This window comes from Belonocnema kinseyi, chromosome 9 (assembly GCF_010883055.1).
Source record: "Belonocnema kinseyi isolate 2016_QV_RU_SX_M_011 chromosome 9, B_treatae_v1, whole genome shotgun sequence".
NCBI lineage: Eukaryota > Metazoa > Arthropoda > Insecta > Hymenoptera > Cynipidae > Belonocnema > Belonocnema kinseyi.
In genome coordinates this window covers 2409344-2432251 of record NC_046665.1, presented here as the reverse complement: position 1 = coordinate 2432251, position 22908 = coordinate 2409344, and the positions used below count along the sequence as shown (strand labels likewise).

Genomic DNA, 22908 nt, shown 5'->3' with positions numbered 1-22908 from the left:
CTATCTAAGGATGGTACTATAGAACGCCACCTCAAGGTAGGCCTAGTGGCGCCATCTCTTGGTCAGGCCGGAAACTTATCAATCCACCCTCGTATTTATGTATCGTATGTAAAAACAAGAATTCGAAGCAGTGACATTCACGGAGCATTTACGTGAACTTAAAACATAGAATAATTTCTTTCAAGAATGAGCAAGTCTTGCAAATATCACTGTGTGACGTGCATGTTTGACAGCTTCGTTGATATTCTGAAGATCTCACTTAGAAAACCTTGAATATGATTATAATTATCATGGCGAATGGGAACAATCGGTTCCGGTCGTCATAGTCGTTAGCATAATGCTTTATTTAGCCTGCTAGCAAAATATGTCTCCCTTCAAGCGATCCATTAATTTTCGGACAATAGCCTGAAGTGGTCAGCTATTTTATATTAAAAAGCCTCTCTAGTTTTTCCATTAGAGTACTAATGAAAGTTGCAAACTAATTCCGTTTGCTTCATTCTCAAATTGACAACTGCCTAAGAATCCCACTGGTATTTTTTGAAGTTGCAAAATGTTTTCTTAGATGTGCAAATAATTCGCTTATTTTATTAAACCGTTTATCGCGAAAGCTTTCTCGTGCGAAACCTTTTATTTCAATTAACACGAATTGATAAAACCCGGTTCTGCCATGGGTTTGTTCAATCGAATTATGGTTCGTGGTATGTACTCTGTTGCAGAGTCATACACTTTAGAATGGAATTCATGGCTGCACTTGTATTCAGGTCCCCGATGAAAGTCGTCTATATTATCTCCATTCATATTCATGATGCAGGGTATGCAACGGTATTGATTTCGTTTTAAAACCGAAAACCGCACTTTTCATATAACAAGAAAAGTAGTTTTAATACTAGAGTCCTTAAAATATTTACACATTAAATAACAGCAGACATAATTTTTTTTTAATTTTTAATTTAATATTAATAAAATAATAACATATTAATTTCTTTAGGGCCACAGCAAAATATTTCTACCATCCTAAGTCTTTTTTTGCTAGGGAGTTACTTGCCTTCTTATTAAGGTACAAAAGAAAAAAATATTAAAAACGATTTAAAAATAAATATCTAGTTGAAAGATTTAGTTTATAATTAGACAATATTTTCATTTATCTAAAGTAAAATTTCATTTACGTAAGGCAGCTTTTAATCTAAAAAAATTCTATTCCATTCACCACAGGTAAATTTTGGTGGGGAATAATGTGGAGTAAGGATTTTGAAATTGAATAAACTGCCAGAAATAATTTTTTGGATCATTTACATGCCTGCATGGCGAGCAATTTTATCGTTGACAACCCAGTATGATAGCCTCTGTCATTTTTTTTTACAGTATTTCGAAAAGAAATCAAAACATTACTTAAAAAGAAATTCTGATTGCATTTTAGAGACTCACGATTGGAATCTTTTAGGGTTTGCAGAAAGCTGTGTCTGGGACGGAAGGGACGCAAGAGGAATTGCTTCTACTGCCTTCTATGGGGCATCGCCTGACTCATCACATTATTTACATTGTGATGTTCTCTTAATTGGACGGAAAATGCCTCATGCCAAAAACGACGAGTGCGAAAAGACTACTTTATCACTTGTAAATCTATTGCTCGTTTGTTTTTTCGAGCCGCCTGTAAGTGTCTTTCACGAGTAGATGAAAATACTGCGTTGAAAGGTCAATACCCGATGTATTGAAATAAATAATTAATTCGTTTAACGCAGAATTTTTCCATTCCTAATATGTTCGTAATTGTAAATCGATATCATTAACGTAATAGTAACCTGTATCCAGAACTTAGCGAATTCGAAGCTTTTTAAAAAAAAATGGATTCACGTTTTAGAAAGTGCACGTCTTCAGAAGTAGGGCAATAGCATCTAGCGTCAAAATAAAAATATAAAACCGCATCACACGACTACTGAAAAATCAAATGCTAATCTGACAATTGAATTAAGCGCAGATAATTTAACTAATATATATGTTTCATGTAAATCTCAACCCGTAGTTGCAAAGTGTCCATAATTTCAAACTAAAACCGTAGATAAGCATTATAAAATATTTTTAAAAAATTTATGTTTCAATTGTACTTGATCTGACCATAGGCCCTATAAATATTTGAGTAAAAATCGATACAATATACGTAATAAATCGCATCACTTATTATTACACTGTAACGCTAATCATTATATCAATAATATTAGTGATAATTTAAACTTAGAGTCTGAAAATATTCGAGGAAAAAAACATATCTCATCTTTCTTATAGAGAAAGATGACGTCGTCGTTTTGCCATTCTTAATACTGATCATTAAAAGATCCAAGCGGACGCTCTAAAATTGTAAGAGCAATGATTGATCCTTGTTCTGATCAATCATTTATTACGGATTTCATGATCCAAAAATTAAGATTACCACGACGTTGTATTTATACGACTGTGAAGGTTTAGCTGAAATGCATTTGACTACTGCTACATCATTTGTAACACTCAATATAAAATCCTAAATCAATCGAAATACTAAAATGACGCTGGACACATTTGTTTATCATAGGCACTCCAATTGCTTAGGTCACAATTTTCGGCTGGATTATTTTAGGAGCATTAGAGGGTACCTCTGCCAATATTTTAGTGAATGTTACCTTTTATCAATGCTGTCAAATCAATCAAACTTCTTCCTTCCTTCATAAATTTCGGGAAGTGGAGGAAATTCCAAAAGTGAATTATCTTACGAAAGATAAAAAAATACTTAAAAAACAATTTTCTAAAACTCACTCTCGTGATAACACAGATCGGTACATCGTTCTTTTACCGTTTAAATTGGGTCCTCCAATTGACATTGGAATGTCGTTTCCGATCGCGCGGAAACAGTTGTTTAATATCAAGCATAAATTAATAGGTCATATTGAACGCGTCACGTCAGGTGATCACTATGCTGATCACTATGCTGAAAAGGCGCTTGCGCATAGTCTTCAACGCCTCAAATTTGACAACTAACGGCACGAGTTTAAATTCTCACCTGTTTGTCGGGCCGAAGTTACAATTGGATCTTCCTAGTATTATAATGCGATAGCGCTTGTATGAAGTCGTAATATGCATTGAAATATCTAAGATGTATTGTCAAATTTAGATAGATCGACGTGATGGTGATTATAAAAGGATTATCCACTGCGATAATCCCGATATTTCGCAGCAGTCGTTCTGATTATTAACTGTAAAATAAGCAACTGCAGCCACTAGATAAGCAGATAAGCTTGAGTTTGCTTAAACTTCAAAGATTAACCAATCGCTATTTGGGCTCACGTAGCTTTCAGTTAGCTAAGTGATCAAGTAATATTTTCTCATTATGTACTGACCAATCTAACAATGAAAAGGAATTAAAACATTATGATAATTCAGAGAAAAGTATCATTCGTATCTCACGCTTTGCGTCAAGCCGGCGGGTTCGCCGAAATCCACGATCCTTCCCAGAACTTTGTTCGCCAAATTGACTCGGAACGATACGATAGGATTTAAGTAAAACTGATGCTTTAAGAAGGACTGGATCACTATTCAAAATTGGGGATTTACCTATTCCAAAAATAAAATCATTCATAAGCAAAACCGAGGCATGTGCTTGTAACGTTCTAAATCATCCCTGGCCTTTCATGATTATACCAATGAGAGTTCTGTTATAGAGTATCTCTGTCATTCTTTTTTAACCCGTTCTTACAGGGATTCAAGAATTCTAAAACATTTGCTCAAAATTAATCATAGTTAAATTGGCAGTATTATATTTTATCATATTTTATGTACTTCTTTACTATCAGATGTACTTAGTTTAAGTTTATTCTATATTTTTGTCCAAGAATATATGAATTTGTTTTTGTTGATTTTGCAATATCCAATTTATAATGAAACTTAATTTGTTTTAAATGTTATTTTTAATTATTTAAAAATACAAATTATTTGAATATTTCTGTATACACATAATTATTCATAATACTTTTTTGCCGCTGCTCTCCTAGGAAAATTTTAGTGAATTCCAAGTTCGAACTCGCGAAAATTCCACAATACAATTGTCCATGATTAAATAAATCTTTACGAAGATTTAACCCGATAGTATCGAAAGTTTGTCCTTCACAATACAATGTAATACGATGTATAAAACAATGCTCCCTGCCTTATCACCTGTTAAAATGCGACATCGTAGAAGATTATTTGCAAGTTCGATTATTTTCAAACGTGTACCATTACATAGACCTTCGTTAATAGAAATATTACGAATTAGCATAACAATACAATTGTTTCTTAATCGTAATTCATGAGGTGGAAGGGTCTGTGGATTCAATGTGTTTAAGTATTCTGGGAGTATTGCATCATTTATATCTCCATTATCACAATATTCAACACTATCTACACCTGTATAAATTCGTTCTGTGGTTTTTGTCCAATAGCTCCACGACTCAGTAATTTATTTCTTCATCATTAACATTTCGTGCTGATAATATAGCTGTCTTTGCTAGATCTCCAAATCTTCAATCGCTAATAAGTTTACTAAACTTCGTCTATACTTTATCATCTGTTCTAATAACTACAAATTTTTCTCGGACTATAACGTAATTCTCATTGTCATTTAAAGTACAATCTCCACAGATAATAAATAATTTTCGAATTTTCCTTCTTGTGGTAAAGTACTTATGTTTTCTATTAGTGAAAATACAGAGACATTTTTTCAAAGTGAACTGAATTTAATGGATAAATTTACTAGTTCCTTACAAGTTGCTTGAGTTTTCACGTAATGTTCGATCTACTAATTCCAAAGCATACTTTGGCGTCATTGGAGCTCCGTCCCAAATAAAAATATCTACTTTTTGTAAGTATTGAACATCTTTAGATTGAGTTTTTATATGGGAGACAGAATCAGAAAATAAAGGAACTAGCATACCGAAAGTTTTATGTACAGTCCTTCCTTGTGGAAGTAATATGGCTGCAATACCTGTAAATTTTATCGTACATATATTTTTTCCCTTGCTTTTTAACAAATGATGTGTAGTTCTATAAATGCATGTCTTTCCTGAGCCACCAGGTCCATAAATATAAAAACATGATGTATCTTTCTTGTATATTATAGTTTCTCTAAAAATCTTGTGACATAGCATTTTAAAATTTATCCCATAGTTCCTTAGGATTGATAGGTTAACAGTATATTAAAATACAAAGAAATAAACGCCTTAATTGTTTGGGCATCATCCAAACTTCTCCTTCTGCTATAGCACGATTCCACTCGCCATCATCTTCGATGAGACCTAATGCTAAGCATGTTCTTTTAAAAGTATCATAAGTTTGTTTATTGACAGTTCTGAGATCTTGGAAACTTATAGCCCCTTTGATTGTTATTAGTAATAGTCTTAGATAGAATACTTCTATTGTTAGATAACGTTAAATTTTGTTTTTCGTTTTTGCCAAATTGATAATTTTGATCCACTATGTTTTTTAAATACGTAGTGAGATGAAATTTCAGAATACGTATATCGTTTGGCATCAGTATCACGTAAATTTAAATCAAAATAATTTATTAGCATAGTTTATTTTTCCAATGCATTTCGTATAGCATCTTTACTTTTAGCATCGTTAATAGTAACACTTTACAGAGTAGGCAAATGTACTGACGACCTAATAACAGCATGACTTTTATTTTGCAACGATCCACCGTATATGCGATCAGATGCTTCAACAGGACTCACGTATCGAGTATCTATGAAATTTTTTATTTCACCATGATGTATAACAGTTTCGCTGTTATTAGCATCAGTAATTACGAGGGAAGCAGCATCATGTCCTTGTAGATATATTTGTATTAAAGAAATTTAATAATTTAACATTGTAAAGTACTACAAATTGATTGTCAGTCGAGCCTCCATTTTGGCGATTATATGTAAGTACCGGTATCTGTTCTACGATAAGTTGGATATACGTTTTCATCCATTCTTGTCTTCTCTTAAAACTTTTTTGGAAAATGCTTACTATATTTAACCTTATCATCTTTACACCAATCTCCGCAGGGACCGTGAATCATGTTTTTCGTAATAATATTATGAAGTTCATGATCTGTTAATAATTAATGAACATGATGTAATCCAAGTTTTTGATACTCAACAATATAAATGCAAAAAAAGAAAAAGTTTGATTCCTAAATGCCCTAGAAGATTATCAATGCAACTTTTTCAATTTTCTTGAAAAATCAAAAATTAAATTTTCACAGCATGAAAAATAATGGAAAATCCAAAAGTTACATTTTTCATGCAACATATTTACAGTATTTCAAATATTCTCAAATATAATAATGTATTAAAGAGCGCGCGCGCGCGCGCGTGTGTGTGTGTGTGACGTACACCGAAGAAAGGGGGCTTACTTTAAAAAATCGAAATCAAGGTTTTACACATTTCGGTCGTTTTTAAGCTGCTCTTTGCAATTAAACCATCGGGAAAAAATCCGAGCGTTATTATTGCTGATCATTTAGTTGTTGCCTACACGAGAAATTGGGATATCATCGACAGCTCGAGATTCTGTGAAACACTTCCGACCACTCACAACCCCATCTATGCATCTCATCTATACCCCGTCCGTCAGCCGCGTCCACGACCTATCTCTTTCCGTGAGAATGTCTTTTTATTTTATATTATATATTTTTTTGCCTCGATAAGGGTGCTGTATGAGTGCCGAAATGTTCATGATTATTATATATAATTTTAAAATGTTTTTTATTGGGATTTGATGATGGTGGGAATAAAGAGGACGAAATAATTAAAAAAGAAAAGGAAGGGGATTTGGTTGGTTGCCTTCTCATTTTATTTCCTCCTTTTTATTTTCGTTTAAAGTAAAGATGAATAATTTTCTTTTTTTTGGGGGGGGAAAAACAGGGGAGAGAAGTGTTTCCTTTTTTCAGATTCCAATGGAAACGTTTTGTGGTGGTTGTCCCAATTTGGTCGTTAGATTCTTCATTTTATTCTCAGGAAGTGTTTTCATCAATTTAATTATTGGACGTTAAAGAAGGATTTTACATTGGATTGTTTTTTCTATTTAGATATCCTAAATTTTCGCAATGAAACTTTATCTGTTTTAATATCAATGCCCGTTACGAATTATAATACTACACATTTATGGGAATGATTTAAAATTTCACGGATAAATTCGAGTGCGAAGCACGAGAGACGTGATGAGAATGGGTTCGTTAAATCCGAAGGAGCTTTAACAAAAGAGAATTCACAATCACCAAATTATTGTTGTCGATATTTACACCTTTAGATTTAAAGAGTCTATACAGAAAGATCGAGCGCGTAGTGGTAGGTAAATACATTATCGAGCGCAAAGCGCGAGAACCAACAGTTGCGCGCCCTAGGTGCGCTCAAATTTGCGAGCGTAGCGAGCCCCGCGCGATGAGAATGAGCCAGCGAAGAGGGCAGTTTTTTTCTTTAAATTGCACACATTTAGGACCAGACAAACGGTTTAACTTGCTTTATATGTAATTTCAAGAATTGTGAATTCGATTTCGCGTTCCGTCTGAACGTAATTTGTGTTTCAAACAAATGTAAAAGAAATTGTTGTAGGTTACGGTCGCATGGCCTCAATATTCGCGCTTTTTGAGCCTTATTAAAGTCAAGTCTTAAATGAGGTATGCTTACATATTTCCTCGTCCTTAAGATCAGTAGTCTCCATGTTCTCGTCTAAATGCTAAATTTGTAATAAAATTGGCCATAATTACAATGGTTATAACAACATTAGAAAAGTTCTATATGAATAAAACGTAAATTGCTTCAGTATAAAATAATTGTAACATCATTTGGTATCATCCACTTAAGCATATGCTGCATCTGTATACTTGTGCATTTCATCAAACAAATGTTTTATGACGTCACTCACATATGCAAAATCTCGAATTGCTTCTCTAAAATAACTCACCTATCCCTACTTGGGATTATGTGCATCATTGTTTCTTACACAAGCCTTGCCACATGTTCAAACTGCATTGCATTTAGAGTCTGCTTCTACACATCTTTGGTCAGACTCAACAATTGTTCTTGCTTGGCTTGAAACACCAGAGGTAAAATGGCCAACTTTTGTCACTAATCGATTATCTGATATATTCACTCACCTTCCAAAAGCTTCATAGCATCCGGTTCCTACGGCTGACAATCCTGCGGATCGCGCATCTCGTGGGTTTTCTTTGACAAAAATAACGTAATATACACTTTGGTGGAATGATCCAAACTGGTTGGTCTAATATCCTAAAAATTAGCCTGGCGACTTCAAATTTTCTGGAAAAGACAAGGCTGATCCATAATGACATGAGATGAAGCTTGCTCACACGGTCACGCTAAAGTCCTCCTGATATAAAACTGACATTATCTGTAAAGTTTTACAGTTGGCCAAAATTATTGAGGGTAACAGCTTTCTGTTTAAAGTTTATAAAGTATCAAATTAGGCGATCCCTTGATAAATCTAGTCCTAAATTATCTCCGACGTTACGAGAGGAACTACAAAAGATTCTTGTTCATGATTCGGATTTCATTTATGAATCCCGTATTTTGTGGCATACAGTAATTCAGTATGACGTATTAGCCAAAGAGTTAAGTATGTTGAGAAAGGACGGATTCTGTTCAGAATCAAGCCTTATCAAGCAACTAAATCCATTCGTAGATGCTTGTGGTTTAATTTGAGTAGAAGTCCTTTTTGAGCAGTCTCCCCTATCGTATGCTTAAAAACATCCTATCATTTTGATCAATCATACGCTTAGTGCGCTAATTGTACCACAAACTCATTTCCGCAGACTTCAGGATGTCGTACATTTGACTGCGCGTGTATTATATCAAACACTTTGGATGGTAAATGCACGATTTTCAATAAATCAATGCATCCATTTTGAAACTTAAGAAATTACACCTCAAACGTTAATACTTAATTTAGCAGAGGCTTAAGCAATTTTGGCGTTTGTGGCGCAGCGACTATCTTAACAGTTTGCAACAACGTAACAAATGGAACTTAGGATTGATTGAAAAATGTCATCCGAGTAAAGTTTTTAAGTTTTGCATAGTTACTGTAAAAACAGAAAAAACCAAGCTTGAACATGGAGACACTATAATCTGTCCATTTTCAGTTAGGGGATTAGAGAAATACTTACAAGAATGGTCGGGTATATCGAAAGGAATAAAGTTAGAGGGAGTAAAAGAGTTTACATATTTGGGACATATCTTGCAAAAGAATAGAGATCATAAAGCTCATGTAAGAGAAAGGTTAAAAAAGTAACAGGGGAAATGAAGCAGATATGGTGGATAGGAAATAGATGGATAAAAAAATGGAGAAGGAGAATGTGGTTATTTGATACGCTTGTATATCCGGTATTAGGTTATGGAGCATAGATATGGGGATGGAATGAAAGGAAAAATATTGATAGTTTACAAGAAAGGTATATAAGGTGGACACTAGGAATTCTTCAATGCTAGAGATATAGAAGATGGAACTAAAGTAAACTATGAAGAATTGTGAAAAAAGCGACGGAAAGATCATTAATAGAAAGATGGGGGATGATTAGGAAATAAAAATATAAATGGCATAAGATGAGAAAAAGGAAGAAGTAACAAAGTATTTAGAAAAGAGATGGGGAGAGAGAACGTGGACTGGAATAGCAAGATTTAGATTCGGAAACGAGGTAAGGGAGGGGATATATTAGAAAACGAAAGAGAAGAGAAAGTGCAGGATATGTGAATGGAAGGAGAAAACATGAGGAAATGTGTGGGAAAGATGTAGGAGAGGAATGGAAGATAAAGGAAGCTGGCAAGACAATGTGGTAAAGATTTTAGGGGAGAAATGGATTAGGGATACAAGAGAAGTGAAAAAAAGGAAACACAAATAGCTTAGATTTGAAGCGTAAAGATTTGTGAGTAATGGTTATGTAATAGAATAAGTAGACCAAGATTCTGTTGTGTTCTCGCTCTCTCTTTTTCTCGCTTGCAAATTTGCTTTGGATCGCTTGCTCACTCGTTTTCTAATACGTCCTGAATTGCATTATCGCAGGAAATAGAAATAAATATCTAGATGTAAGATTTTATCAAAAATATGTAGACGGAAAGAGTGAATTTAAACGAAAAAGTGACAATCCCACCGCTGCCATCAAATCAGCTGTTTCGTCCCAAGCAAAAAGGTAAGGGTAGTTTATTAATGGGATGGGTAAGGGAGGTTAAAGGGCTAATTAAGTCAGGGTGGTAAGGCCTGACCATTATTTAATGTGGGATATCTGTCACTTCTCAATCCTACTGGGATTGCGTGTTATTTGAAACTCAAAAATACGACAATTTTCACAAATCACAAGTATATTTGTTAAAATATAAGCACATAAAATTAGTTTATAGTGAAATAAATATAACACTTACGTTACCTTTCAGTCTTGAAAGAGCAAGAGAAGATTTGTAGTGTCGATAATATCCCCGATGATTTGTAGAATAGCGACGAAATTCTACCGGATGGTTTTAGTTGATGCACGCGATATATTCGGAAATCAGCGTATACAACGACCGGAAGCCGAAGGGACTTAATTTACTTTTAACAATTCGCACTATTTCACAATGGAAAATAACAAGTACACGACTTTACGAGGCACGTACGAATGAGAAAACTCGACGAGGCTCGTACGATTGAGGAAACTCGACGATACAAGTACTGACAAAGTCTCGTATCTATTTTTGCTCTCTTTGTCTATATTTCCAACATCTTCTATAATTTTTATTTTTATTGTCTCCTTTTTTTAGCTATATTGATTTGCTTATTATTCGTTTGTAATTTCATTACTCTTCTCTTCCTCTTTTCTAGACAATATCTTAATTCTAATTTCTATAGGCCGATACACCAATTACTTATTTTATCGATATAGTTATATTACTACTTTTCAGTTTTAATTGTGATCTTTTGTAGTCTTAGATGGTATGCAACTTGATTACCTTTCATTATCTGAGTGTAAAATAACATTTTTAATAGAATAACTAACATATTTCTAAATTACCGATTCTTTGAATTAATTAGTATACTTATGGTAATGCACGGGTAATTAGCTCGCGCTTACTACTTTATCGACCGTTGCATATTTATCATCGATCGTAGCTTACTACTCGTGGCTTACCATACAAGTGATTACCTACTGCTTTCAAGTTGATGTGTTTATCATTTCATTTTTACGATGCGGTTTAAATTTTGTTTTAAATTTTGAGGATGTTTACGCGTATAACGTAAGTATCTGTATGAGAATTGACGTCACTTCTCGTTTCGTCAGCGACACACCAGTTGATTGAAAAATGGCGACATTTAGCATCATACCAATTGAACTCGTACGCAATAGTATCCTACGCACTAATATATTCCCGATTGGTCGTTTCAAATTGATCGAAAAATCATCCGAGATTATTGTAAAATAATTTATATACTGATTTATAGTAAATCTACTTATATTATAAACGTACAGTGTTTCATTGTATCAAGAATCTTCACGACTACTAGAGCCTCCTGATCCTAAAATTAATTTAACCATCTAAACGTTTGGTTGAGTGTGATAAATTTCATGCCTTAAACAGGCTTTAATGAACACATTTGAATGATATATCTCGTGCTTCGCACTTGATTACACTTTGTCAAAAACACGGACTTTTCGATACTATGTTGAACTCTATTATATCAAATGCATATTATATTAATTTCTGTACCTCAGCCCGGGACTAGTTATTAAATATTGCAAAATAAAGTACAACTCTTATGTATCATGGTTACTGTAATAATTTAACTTTATTAATTAAAGTTCTGGCAAGTTATGTTGCCTCGAGATATCTTTTTGATATACCTATCCCATGAAAGTGACTTCGAATTAATTTTAGGGGCTTGTTATATAAGAAGTTATCACTTTAAAGTTTCTGTTATTCCTTCAAAAGCAACAAATACTATCATATTCATTATTACAAAAGTTCTAGATTATTTTGTAGTTTTAAGTTCATAATATTCTAGGTTAACCAGCTAATATTATTGATGTAAATTTTGAATTTAAATAAGTTCGAATTTGTGGGTGTGTGAACTAAGCTCTTGGTTATGACCAATGAAAGTTAGTTCAATGTTTGAATACGTCCTTATACAAGGAATGCAAAAGCAAACGAAAGTTTAGTTTGTGACAGTTATTGTCAACGCGATAACGTAGAAGGATCGGGTATTCTTTAAGGCGATGTGACGAGAGGGTTACGTGACCAAACCTGGTCTTCAATTTTTCTTTCCCAACTTACGTCTAAACGAAATAAGGTATCGCTTTGAAAGTTTGGGAAATGAAAGAGGAGGTAATAAAGTCCATGTCTCTGCTTTGTTTCGGTGGAAATTTTGAGAAAAAATTTTTTTTGAAGAAAATACCAGTGGAAGTTTTCTTTCCCAACTTACGTCCACACGGAATGAGATATCGCGTTAAAAGTTTGGCACGATGAATAGAAGGCATGCAAGCATCTGTCTCTGGTCCTAAGTAATTAGAATAGTGAAAAAAAGTTTTTTTTATAACTATTTTGGAGAGATACCGACCGTGCTGTTGTCAAACCCTGCAAGCAATTTGCAATGTTGCGAATGGGCTAGTTATGAGGTTTATATTGACCAAAGTGGGGGAAAAACAACAAAAATCGCTCACGAACATTATGCACAAATAATTCAAAAACTAATGTTTGCATTTGAAATGCAAATAAACATGTTTGGTCTGACATACGTATCAGTCTGGTATCAGCTGTGTCAAAGCAGCACTAGCGCAGCGAGTAGATAACTTCGAACTTCTAGGGGTCTGTTGGTAAAGCAGATTGCACGATTACCGTCAGAGAAAGCTAAAAGTCAAACTTCTCCTGTAAAACCTAAGTGTATCCGTCGAAAATCATTATTTGCATAAATAAACTTTTTTCTTCCTCCGGCTCTTTGCAAGACCACAAACGATCCTTTAATATTTATTAACATTTCCCAACAAAAAAATTCCGCGTTATTTAAACTTTTATTTTTCAATATGGGTGAAAAAATATTGATCTTAGGGCTGACTTAATCAGCTGTTATACTCATCACATGGCCTTAAAGGAATTTTTTTCAGAATCATAACCATTCTGTGTGACATATTTTGTTTGGTTAAGAATGATTTTTTCCAAATAAAAACCATCTTGAATTATTTTAACTTTGATTTAATTATTAATCGGTGTCTATCGCGAATATAGCGAGGACTTGACTACCGGTTTATTTTTATCAAGGGAAGTCGTAAGTTATCGAGGACTCTTCTTTTTGGCAAATTAAATTTTTTTTAAATTTCACTCTTTTCTGATCCTTATTCTCATATTCTTCTACGTAGGAATGAAGATTTCTTTCTAAACTGTTTTTACTCTACTCTCTCTCTCTCTCTCTCTTGCTCTACTAATTTGCATTCTTCATGCTCTCGCTTCTCCAGTAGGAGAACTCTATCGTTTCTCTTGTAGGATTGGTGTTCCTGTTTGTACTATTTTCCTCTATTCTCTCTCACGTTCCTCTTGTAGGGGGTTTCTTCCTCTTTCTCTCAATTTTTTCTCGCTCCTCCCGTAGGAACGGAGTTATGCTAAATAATTTCACTATAATCTACTTTTATTTAATTTTATATACATTAGTTGACAATTTTGGAGCCCAACGTGGGGCACTTTGCAACAAAGTTTGATATTGGATAATATCACGAATTACCACGACAGACTAGCTAGCAGCCCAAATGATTTCACGAACTCCAACTAAAACAGTCCCGAGTGATCGACAAAACCTGGTGGCGTCCGTTTTAACACTAGATTCTCAGGATCTGTCATGAATCAATTAGATGTCAGTTCAGCTGTACTCACAAGTGACCAATCAGCTGGAGTCCCAGGTGGCTCACAGCTTAAAATCTCAATTGCACTCCCAGGTGCATAGTTAACTGTGCAATCAGTGGTATTTCCAGGTGCTCAACTAGTCGGAATCTCAGGTGCAGTTCCAGGACCATTACTAAGAGAACAACTGGCGGAACTTCCAGCCGTACTGCCCGGTACACATGCAACAGTGCAACCACGTGTATCTTGAGGAACATATCCATGTGGCCAACCAGCTAGCCTCCCAGGTACTTAGTTAACGGTAGAAACAATTGTATCATCAGGATCAATTCCAGGGACTCCATCAGCTATGTTCGCAGGAACATATCCAGCTGGTCAACCAGTTAGACTCCCAGGTACTCAGTTAACTAGGCAACCAGGTGTATTTTCATGAACATTTCCAGGGACTCTGTCAGCTATGTTTCCAGGAACATATCCAGGTGGTCAACCAGCTGGCCTCCCAGCTGAGCAGTCAACTGTACAACCAGGTTTATCTCCAGAAGCATCACCATTTGCCTATCCAGCTACAATCTCCTGAGCACAACATACAAAAGCTCCATAAGTACTGTTGCCTGATCAATCGGGAATTTATCCAGGGGCATATCCCGGTACCTACCGAGGGACATTTCCTAGTACCCACCCAGAGAAATTTTCTGGTACACACCCAGGGACATTTCCTAGTACCTACCCCGGGACATTTTCTGGTACCTACCCAGGGACATTACCCAGTGCTTATCTAGGTACATATTCAGGGCCCTATACAGGAGTATTCCCAGACACATATCCAAGAGTCTCTCCAGGAATTGATTCAGTGACTCATACTCAGTAAAATTTAGCTTCAGGTCCAATGGCCTTTTAAGGAGCACAACCCTGGCAAGGATTTCATGAATTTCTTCAAAAATTTCCTTGAATAAATTTGATTCCAGAATTCTGGGAAAAAGATCATAAAGATGCAACGGTTTGTCCTCCGAAGTATAGAATTATACTGTATCACCATGCAAACTGTGGAAGTACAGAAAACTCGCACTGCAGGTACAGCATTAAAAGCTAGTGCGTGTCAATGGTACGGGCAAATATAGAGGATCGCCTTTTACCTAGTCATGGTTTTCAAGGAATTAATTCGCCCAGTGATCAAAAAAGCAATAAGGGCTTTATCGCCAACAACTTCTAATGTTCTATTATCCCATGCCGTTGAAACAGAACATGATGATAAGGAAATTAACCATTCAGTACCCAAAAAGAAGATCGTAAGTTAATTTAGAAGGAAGAACCACCAATAAATGTTTCTGAATGTTGACACTGCCCTGACCATCATCTTCATAAGAATTGTGACGACTATAAGAATAACTTGCTGAGCCGAATTCTAAACATAGTTCCAATTCGGAAAACTGGAGGCGGGCGTCGATCCAAATCCTACCGCCAACGGCTCTCAGTAGCCTGTTTATCCCAGACTTCCCAGGAATATTTTCAACTACCTCAACTTCGGAGTGATTTCATTGGGAACGATATTTTGGGATTAGTGGATACAGCAGCCACAGCTTATTTTCTACATCCGAACGTTCTGGCAGCAGATCAGAACAAAAAAATTCACTTTTACATCCAAAAAGTCGATTTGGCCTCTCCGGAATCAATCATGATGGCACAAGGCAAGATAACAATATGCGCCAGCTTTGGAAAGCATATGATTATTCTACCGTATCTGGTTAGCAATGGAATTCGAGAACCTTTAATTCTTGAATTACCTTAGGTCTACAACCAGAAGATCCTTATTAACACTTCCGGGGGGAGACTATGCGGGAAAGGACAAGAGATATACATTTCATTTGTCAAACTCGGTACTCTGGACCCAGCATACAAATATTCCGGAACTCGAAATCGAGAGTACCTTGTTGAACCTTGTCAGTCACAATATAGCTCACCAATCGTGCTTTCCAAGGAAAAGGACGGAAAGTTTAGATTCTGTATTGATTTCCGGAAGCTAAATTCCATCACCGAGGAAGCAACTCACCACTTCCCCGAATACAGGATTCTATAAAGGAACTAGGAAGTGCTAGTGTTTTCTCCACTCTGGAGTTGCGCTCAGGGTATTGGCAAGTTCCACTACATCATAATTAAAAGAAATATACCGCTTTCGTCGTACCTCATGGTAAATTTAAAGTGACACCTTTCGGCCTGAAAAGCGCGCCTATCACTTTCAATGTTTGATGAGCCAAACAGTTCTTAGAGGTTACATCAAAAAGTTTTGTGTTGTCTATTCAGATGATATCACTGTTTCTTCGAAGAATTGGCAGGAAAATCTTTTAAATTTAAATTTAGTTCTCGAACGGTTGGAAATTCACAAACTCACATGTTCGTTAAAAAATGTATCTTTGGTCAGACAGAGTTCCGTTATCTTGGTCATATGATTTCTTCATATCATAATGAGCAACAAAAACAACATATGCAGGCCATTCTTCAAGCTTCTCCGCCTCTTTCATTTGTTATGAAAAAACTACTCGTTGGTCGGGATTTTACTGGGAGCAGATAAAATTCTAGAAAATTACAGCCGGTCCACGCGAATTTGAGATATCCTGTCATGTTCCCTGAGGGTACGGAGCAACCCAAGAACGACCACATTCTATATTTCCCCGGCAAGTATATTAACATTTCTCAACACACAAGGATGCTTTTCAGGCCATTAATCATGCATTAAGAGCTTTCTCGAAGAGTTTCTCTAAGTCAAGAAAAACTATGGCAGGCGTCGAGTGCAAGATTGAAACGATTGTCGAGAATAGGAGGTTCCAGTATATGCGGCACTCTTCATTTTCGACAATGACTGGAATGCTTTAATTAAATAGTGACAAATGAAAGAAGCTGATGGCAATTATTTTTAATCTCACTATTATGATTTTGTTTTAAAACTATTTTGATAATATAGAGAGATAAGTGAAGAACTGGAACTTACTTGAGGTCCTACTACGCCTTTCGGACATATTGATTGACAATAAAGCATCAAACATTTCTGCAACTTATTTAGCTGTTCATAATTCAATCCAGAACTAACGGATACGACTGAGTGAAATTTAGCCAGTTTGCCTCCTTTTACCGGCTGATCTGCAACTCCCACCAGAAAGCTTTTCAACTTTCCTGACGATTTTCCGTCGCCATAATTAGCTCCCAAGATTACCAAGTCCAAGTCTTGTGTCAATCCGTCCGTGTACTATACAAAAAACAAATTTTTTTATTGCTTTTCTTTGCATTGAGCAAATTCCATACATAATCCCAGACATACGGTTACTGCCTGAAAAATATTAAATAGTTAAATTTGCGTTTTTCAAAATTCGCGCACCAAAATGGACGCCCGCGCATGCGCATAAGTTTGTAAAGTAGATCATAATTGCAAAATTAGGCGATAACTTATTTACAAAACTTCGGAATGGTATTTGAAGTTGTTTATTGACAAATAAATTAAAAAATAACTATCAAACGTTAAAAAATATTTCATATGATCATCTAGCGTTAATTAATGCACCTGATTCCAAATTTTAATCCGCAATTATAAATTAAATTCACAATTAGTGTAGAAATTGCATTGATAGTTGCAGATCATATTATCGGAAATAAATACACATAAATGCCTCTTACCAATATTTTATGATTTTTTTTGTTTGGAATTTTTCGAAAATGTTTGCTTTGAGTAATGGATCGCAATATTCAAATTTAATTGCCTTATTCAATTTGACAGAAAGTGCTATAAATCTCCACCACATGTGCTTTACTTTTCGTAGGTGTGATGAAATTCCTTGAAATCCTGAAAGAGGCAAGGTGGCCCGGACGAGGGAGGCGATAGAGAAGTATCAGGAGCAGTTAGGAAAGGTAAACTTTGAAGGTGATTCGTTGGGAGAGATATGAGAGGATCTGAAAGATAAAGTTAAAGGGTGTGTGATATGGAAGAAGAATTTAGAAGTGTAAAGACAGAAGCATACGTGTGGAAGATAATAAATAGGCTTATCAAAGGTAGAGTGGGGATAAGTAAGAAAATAAGGAGTGAGTAATGGATAAGAACCATTTCAGCGCTCAGATTCACGAAAGAGAGATGAGGGGATTAGAAAAACGAGGGTTATAGATTGAGAGGAGCTGAAAGTCGAGAATATAGAGAAGCAGATAAGGACAGGAAAGTTACAGAGGGATTGAGCTAACGAATACGGCGTACAAAGTATGCGGGATGCTGTTTGAGGATAGGCTGCAAAATTATTTTGAGGGAAAAAGAATATTGCCGGAAATGCAGGCGGGCTTTTGAGAGGAACGGAGCACTATCGACACTATTTACGTCTTGCAGCAAGAAGTGGGTAAAGCGGCCGGAATGGTAGGAGGAGTTAGGGTAGGAGAGGTTAGGATACGGCCATTCACATATTCAGGTGAGTATTGCTGCTAACAAAGAGCGCGGAGGTCTTAAAGGAGATTATGAAAAGATTGAGAAGATACCTGGATTAAAATAGGTCGAAGCTAATTGCGGAAAAGTCCACGGTTATGGTGTTCAAGAAAGGATATGGAAGGGACAAGGAAGGCGAGGAAAGTGGAAGGGAAAGGCGGTGGAGGTGGGGGAAGAGTTTATATACCTGGGCTTCCTGCTTTGGGGAAATGAGGGATTGGAAGGTCAAATGAAAGGGAGAAGGAGAAAGACAAATGTGTTGATAAGGCAGGTGTGGGGGCTGAGAAAGAAGTTGTTCGCAGATGATTTCGTGGAAAGAATAAAATGGTTTGAGTGCCTTATTTTATGGAGTGGAGGCGTGGGTGTGAAAGGAAATTGAGGATGTAAATATGAGACAGGAGAGGTATGTAAAGTGGAAACTAGGGTTGGCAAGGAATATGCCTAATTATATTGTTAGGAGATAAACTGGAATATAGAGTTTAAGGATTATAACGGGAAGTGGAGCATGTAAATTATAAGACGAAACCCTGCAAAAGGGAGGAAATAAGCTGGTAAAGAAATGTTGGGAGGCACAAGCAGAACAGTATAGAGGGTGGAAAATGGAGGTTGAAAGGTAATGGTATTACAGAATGAATGGACTGCAGATGGATGAAATGAAAAGGAGGCACGATCTTACTGGACAAAAAACTAATTTTTAAGAATTAAAGAATTTACAGGGCTAAATTTTTATAATACATAATTATTCAAATAAATAACAAAATATTGCAAAAACATTACATTTTATTTCACGAAATTCACTTTTAAGCAATTTCATGTCAAAGAATCTAAAGAATTTCATCTATTTTAGGTAATTTCTTTTAAGCGTTGGTAGAAATCCCAAGATAATTTTTGAAAAATTCAAAAACTCAGGAGTTATTGATTTTGTTTAACGTTCATAGCTTTAATGATTTGAATGTTATTACGATGTATTTTTTGAAGTTATTCACAATCAGAAGCAGTTTTAAAGAAGTATCCTTTTTAACAAATTTAAAAACTTTTGGGATTTTTCAAACACAAGTTTTTAAACTAAATTTAAAAAATTCAGTTCCTATTTTTTTCTGCGATTTCCAGCACAATTCAAAAGTGCAAACTCAAACAGCTTTGGTTTTAATTTTACAATACAAAAATATTTTTTTTTGTAGCGCATACGTTTCTTAAATTACAATTTACGTTACAATTATAACAATTACACATGAAAATTACTGGAAACTGTGCATACAAAATTAATGTTAAAGGATTTAAAGGGCAACCATTTTTAAATAACTAAATAACCTAGTACACAACAAAATATTGCAAAAAGCGTAATTTTTCTTTTCAACTTGATCTACTGTTAGTAATTTCTCTTAACCGTTGACACAAAAATCCTAAAATAATAATTGAAAAATTAAGAAACTGAGGGGATATTTTAAAAAGCAAAACTTTTGTCCATTTTTTTATAACTTTTATAACTTTATGGAATTTATTTTTATTAAGATGTATTTTTCTAGAGGAGTTACAATATGACGCAGTTTTTAAGAAATATGTGTCAAAGAAAAATTCAATAACTTTCGGTATTTTTCAAACACAATATTTCCAACTAAATTAAAAAATCTAGGTTCTTAAATATTGGTCAAAAACTAATTGAGATCCTATTTTTACATTTCCAGGGTTTCTGGAGGAGACTGTAATCTATGTATTAAATTTTTTTAAAGAAAATCAAAGACGAATTTTTTCAAAAATTCAATTAAAAAATTTGTTTTTGAGAAATCCATTAAGGTTTTACATTTGTTAAAAATATTTCTTTAAAACTGCGTCCAATTATTAATAACTAAACAAATTCATCTTAATATGCCTAAAATCTGTAAATTTATGATAATAGTTTAAAGAAAGGACTAACATTTTCTTTTTTGAATTTCTTTCAAGTTTTTGGATTTTTCAAAACATGTTATGATTTTTGCGTCAAAGCTTAAGAGAAATGACTAACAATAGATAAAAATCATATTTTCGTTGCACTCCAGAAGAAACTTTTAATGAATGTTTCTTCTTCAACATTTTTATAAGAGTATTATTAGTTATAACTCCGAAACGCTCTGTATTTTAAGATTAATCTGTCATTTCACGCTGCGTTTCCAAACATGCATTGATTATATTAGATATATTGGGCCGGAAAATGCATTAAATGGCATTCGACTTGTTTCGTAATTCAACAGCATTGAACGGCATTGCTTCCATTATTTTTCTCCGATCAGCGAAGGCATTGCATGGCATTCAACTGATACGGTCATTCAACTATATTCAATGACATTCAATCAATGGAATTACAAAAAAAGCCATTTTAATGCCATAATTTTTTACGGATTTAAAATTATCCGAACGAAAACTGTCGAATGCCAAGAAGCGTATTCGAAAAAACGGAATTTTTTCAGATTTATGGGCAATAAAGGGTACAATTTTCTCATTATCATATAATCTACTTCAATGATATCCTTTTACGTGATCATATCATATAAATATATTCAGACTCCTGATAATTAAAAAAAAACTAACAAAGTAAAATCCAATTTTATGGAATATGAATACACTCGTGTGTTCAAATGACGTTATAACTTCAGCCATACAACTTTATACATCAGTGTAATTATGATGGGTACTCGGTAAGAAAAAGTTGATTGGAACGTATAGACTGGCATTATAAAAAATGAACATCTAAATGCCTTTAAATGCGTACAAATTACATTTTTGTCAGACATCATATTTAAACACTGTAAATTGACACAGCCCCAATAGGGCAGATGAGTGACAAACAAACCCACAAACTAATAATTAGCAACAACAAAATTGACTAGAATTTTTGAAGATGTTAATAAAATAGTAGATTTTGGTAGATTTTTTTTACTGATCTGGTATATTATCATGAAAATAAGTAGTAGGGATTTCTTAAATTGCAGAATAGCATTTTTTGATCGAAGAATACGAATTTTAAGTTGAAAACAACAAATTCAAAAAAGCAAACAGTATTTGTTAGTACATTTATATCATGTTTTAATTAAATATAAAGAAATGTAATTTTTTGATTGTTTTGAAGCCACTCTTATAGAGGTTACAAATTTTAAAAATGACTCGTATGTTTTTGACCATGTTTAAAATGATTAAAGATTAATTTGTTCGAAAGTTTTTGACAATTAATTGTAATTTTTAATTTTTTTAAATTTTCTAATTGGATATTATAATTCAGTTTTTAATTGGTTGTATATAAACAGAAAAACCCTTTGTATTATAGAGAAGGAATTTTTTCCCGATGAAGGCCCGCAGTGAGAGCCGAAAATTTGAAAATATAATAATTTTTTTGGGCAGCATCTATGAAATTCAATGTAAGGATTCTTTTTGAGTCGTAAATGACAAATTCATAATGACGAGTCCAATATATAGTGGGCAAGTTTTTAACCATATATGACGTGGAATGAAGAAATCAGCCTTAAGAGCAAAAATGGGTGTACAAAATGGCAAATCAAAGTGAAAGTAAGACGAAAAGGTAGCAAAGGGGCCCTTGTACAAAACAGTTGACAGTCCTGTAACAGTGTGAAGGCTCAAGAAATACGAATAAATATAACGTTCTGTCTACGGCTGGCACATGGACGATTGCAATGGATAACAATCGGATTATGTGTTATTTTCATGTTTTTTTAAGACTAATAAAAAAATTGATAAAGGCCGGAAAAAACTAACAAGAAAAACAATCTAATCGCGCACATCGAGTGGTGATTAACCGAGTCAGACGTAATAGAACTTCGAGGTATCACATAGGCACGATGCGTGAGGTCGTTAGTGCACGAGTCAAGCGCGATGCAAACAAAACACCTTTCAACTTTGCGCTCCAGAGAATTCAATGTTTATCGCGAAACAATAGGTTTTTAATTAACAGGGGAAACCTTCCTTATTCAATCACGAATCAAATCCGGAAAATGTATTTTTTGGTCCCAACGCTACCCTGTTAAATGCCTGATAGGATCTGCTATGAACAAGATACGACCTATACGGGTTTACCCAGGATCTATATGGATAAGTATTTTCAATCAGAGAAGTAAACGGTTCTCTACGGATTCTATGAGGGACACGAGACCATTCGTGTATTTTAGCAAAGTCCAGCTTGACCATCTGTCCGGGTCTATCCAGCATTTATCCGGCCCGTGGACCCAGAAATTAATTTTTTCTAAGTCAAAATGATCGTCTATACTTGGGCCGTGAAAACAGAAATAGAAGTGTCTGTCTGGCTTAAAATACTCAAGTTTAATATACTGAGTTACCGAGATATTAAACTAAATAATGTTATTCATACGAGAATATTATTAGTTCCTTAAAAAAATGTATTTTATAACAAATCAATTAAATCATTAAAAGTGATAAAATGTTTAACCTGTCTATTAACCAAATGTCTGAAGCAACAAATCACTCGTGAAAAAGGGCCTAGATATCTGTCATACTGCGCTGAGTTATCAAGCGACGCCGCTTTGCTGAGATTTTTGCCAAATATTCCATAATGTAAATTAGCCTTGGGGTTTAGTTGTTAGGGAATGGGTTAGTGCT

At 34.7% G+C, this 22908-nt stretch overlaps 1 protein-coding gene across 1 annotated transcript in view; it reads right to left on the bottom strand.

The window, feature by feature from the left end:
* LOC117179645 (DNA ligase 4) overlaps window positions 1-22908 on the bottom strand; it is a gene marked incomplete at its 3' end in the record, with an annotated part of 228259 nt that overhangs the window by 22299 nt on the left and 183052 nt on the right. The window contains exon 7 of the mRNA XM_033371650.1: window positions 16840-17094. Coding sequence (XP_033227541.1) covers window positions 16840-17094 — 255 coding nt within the window. The remainder of the gene's footprint in view (window positions 1-16839; window positions 17095-22908) is intronic.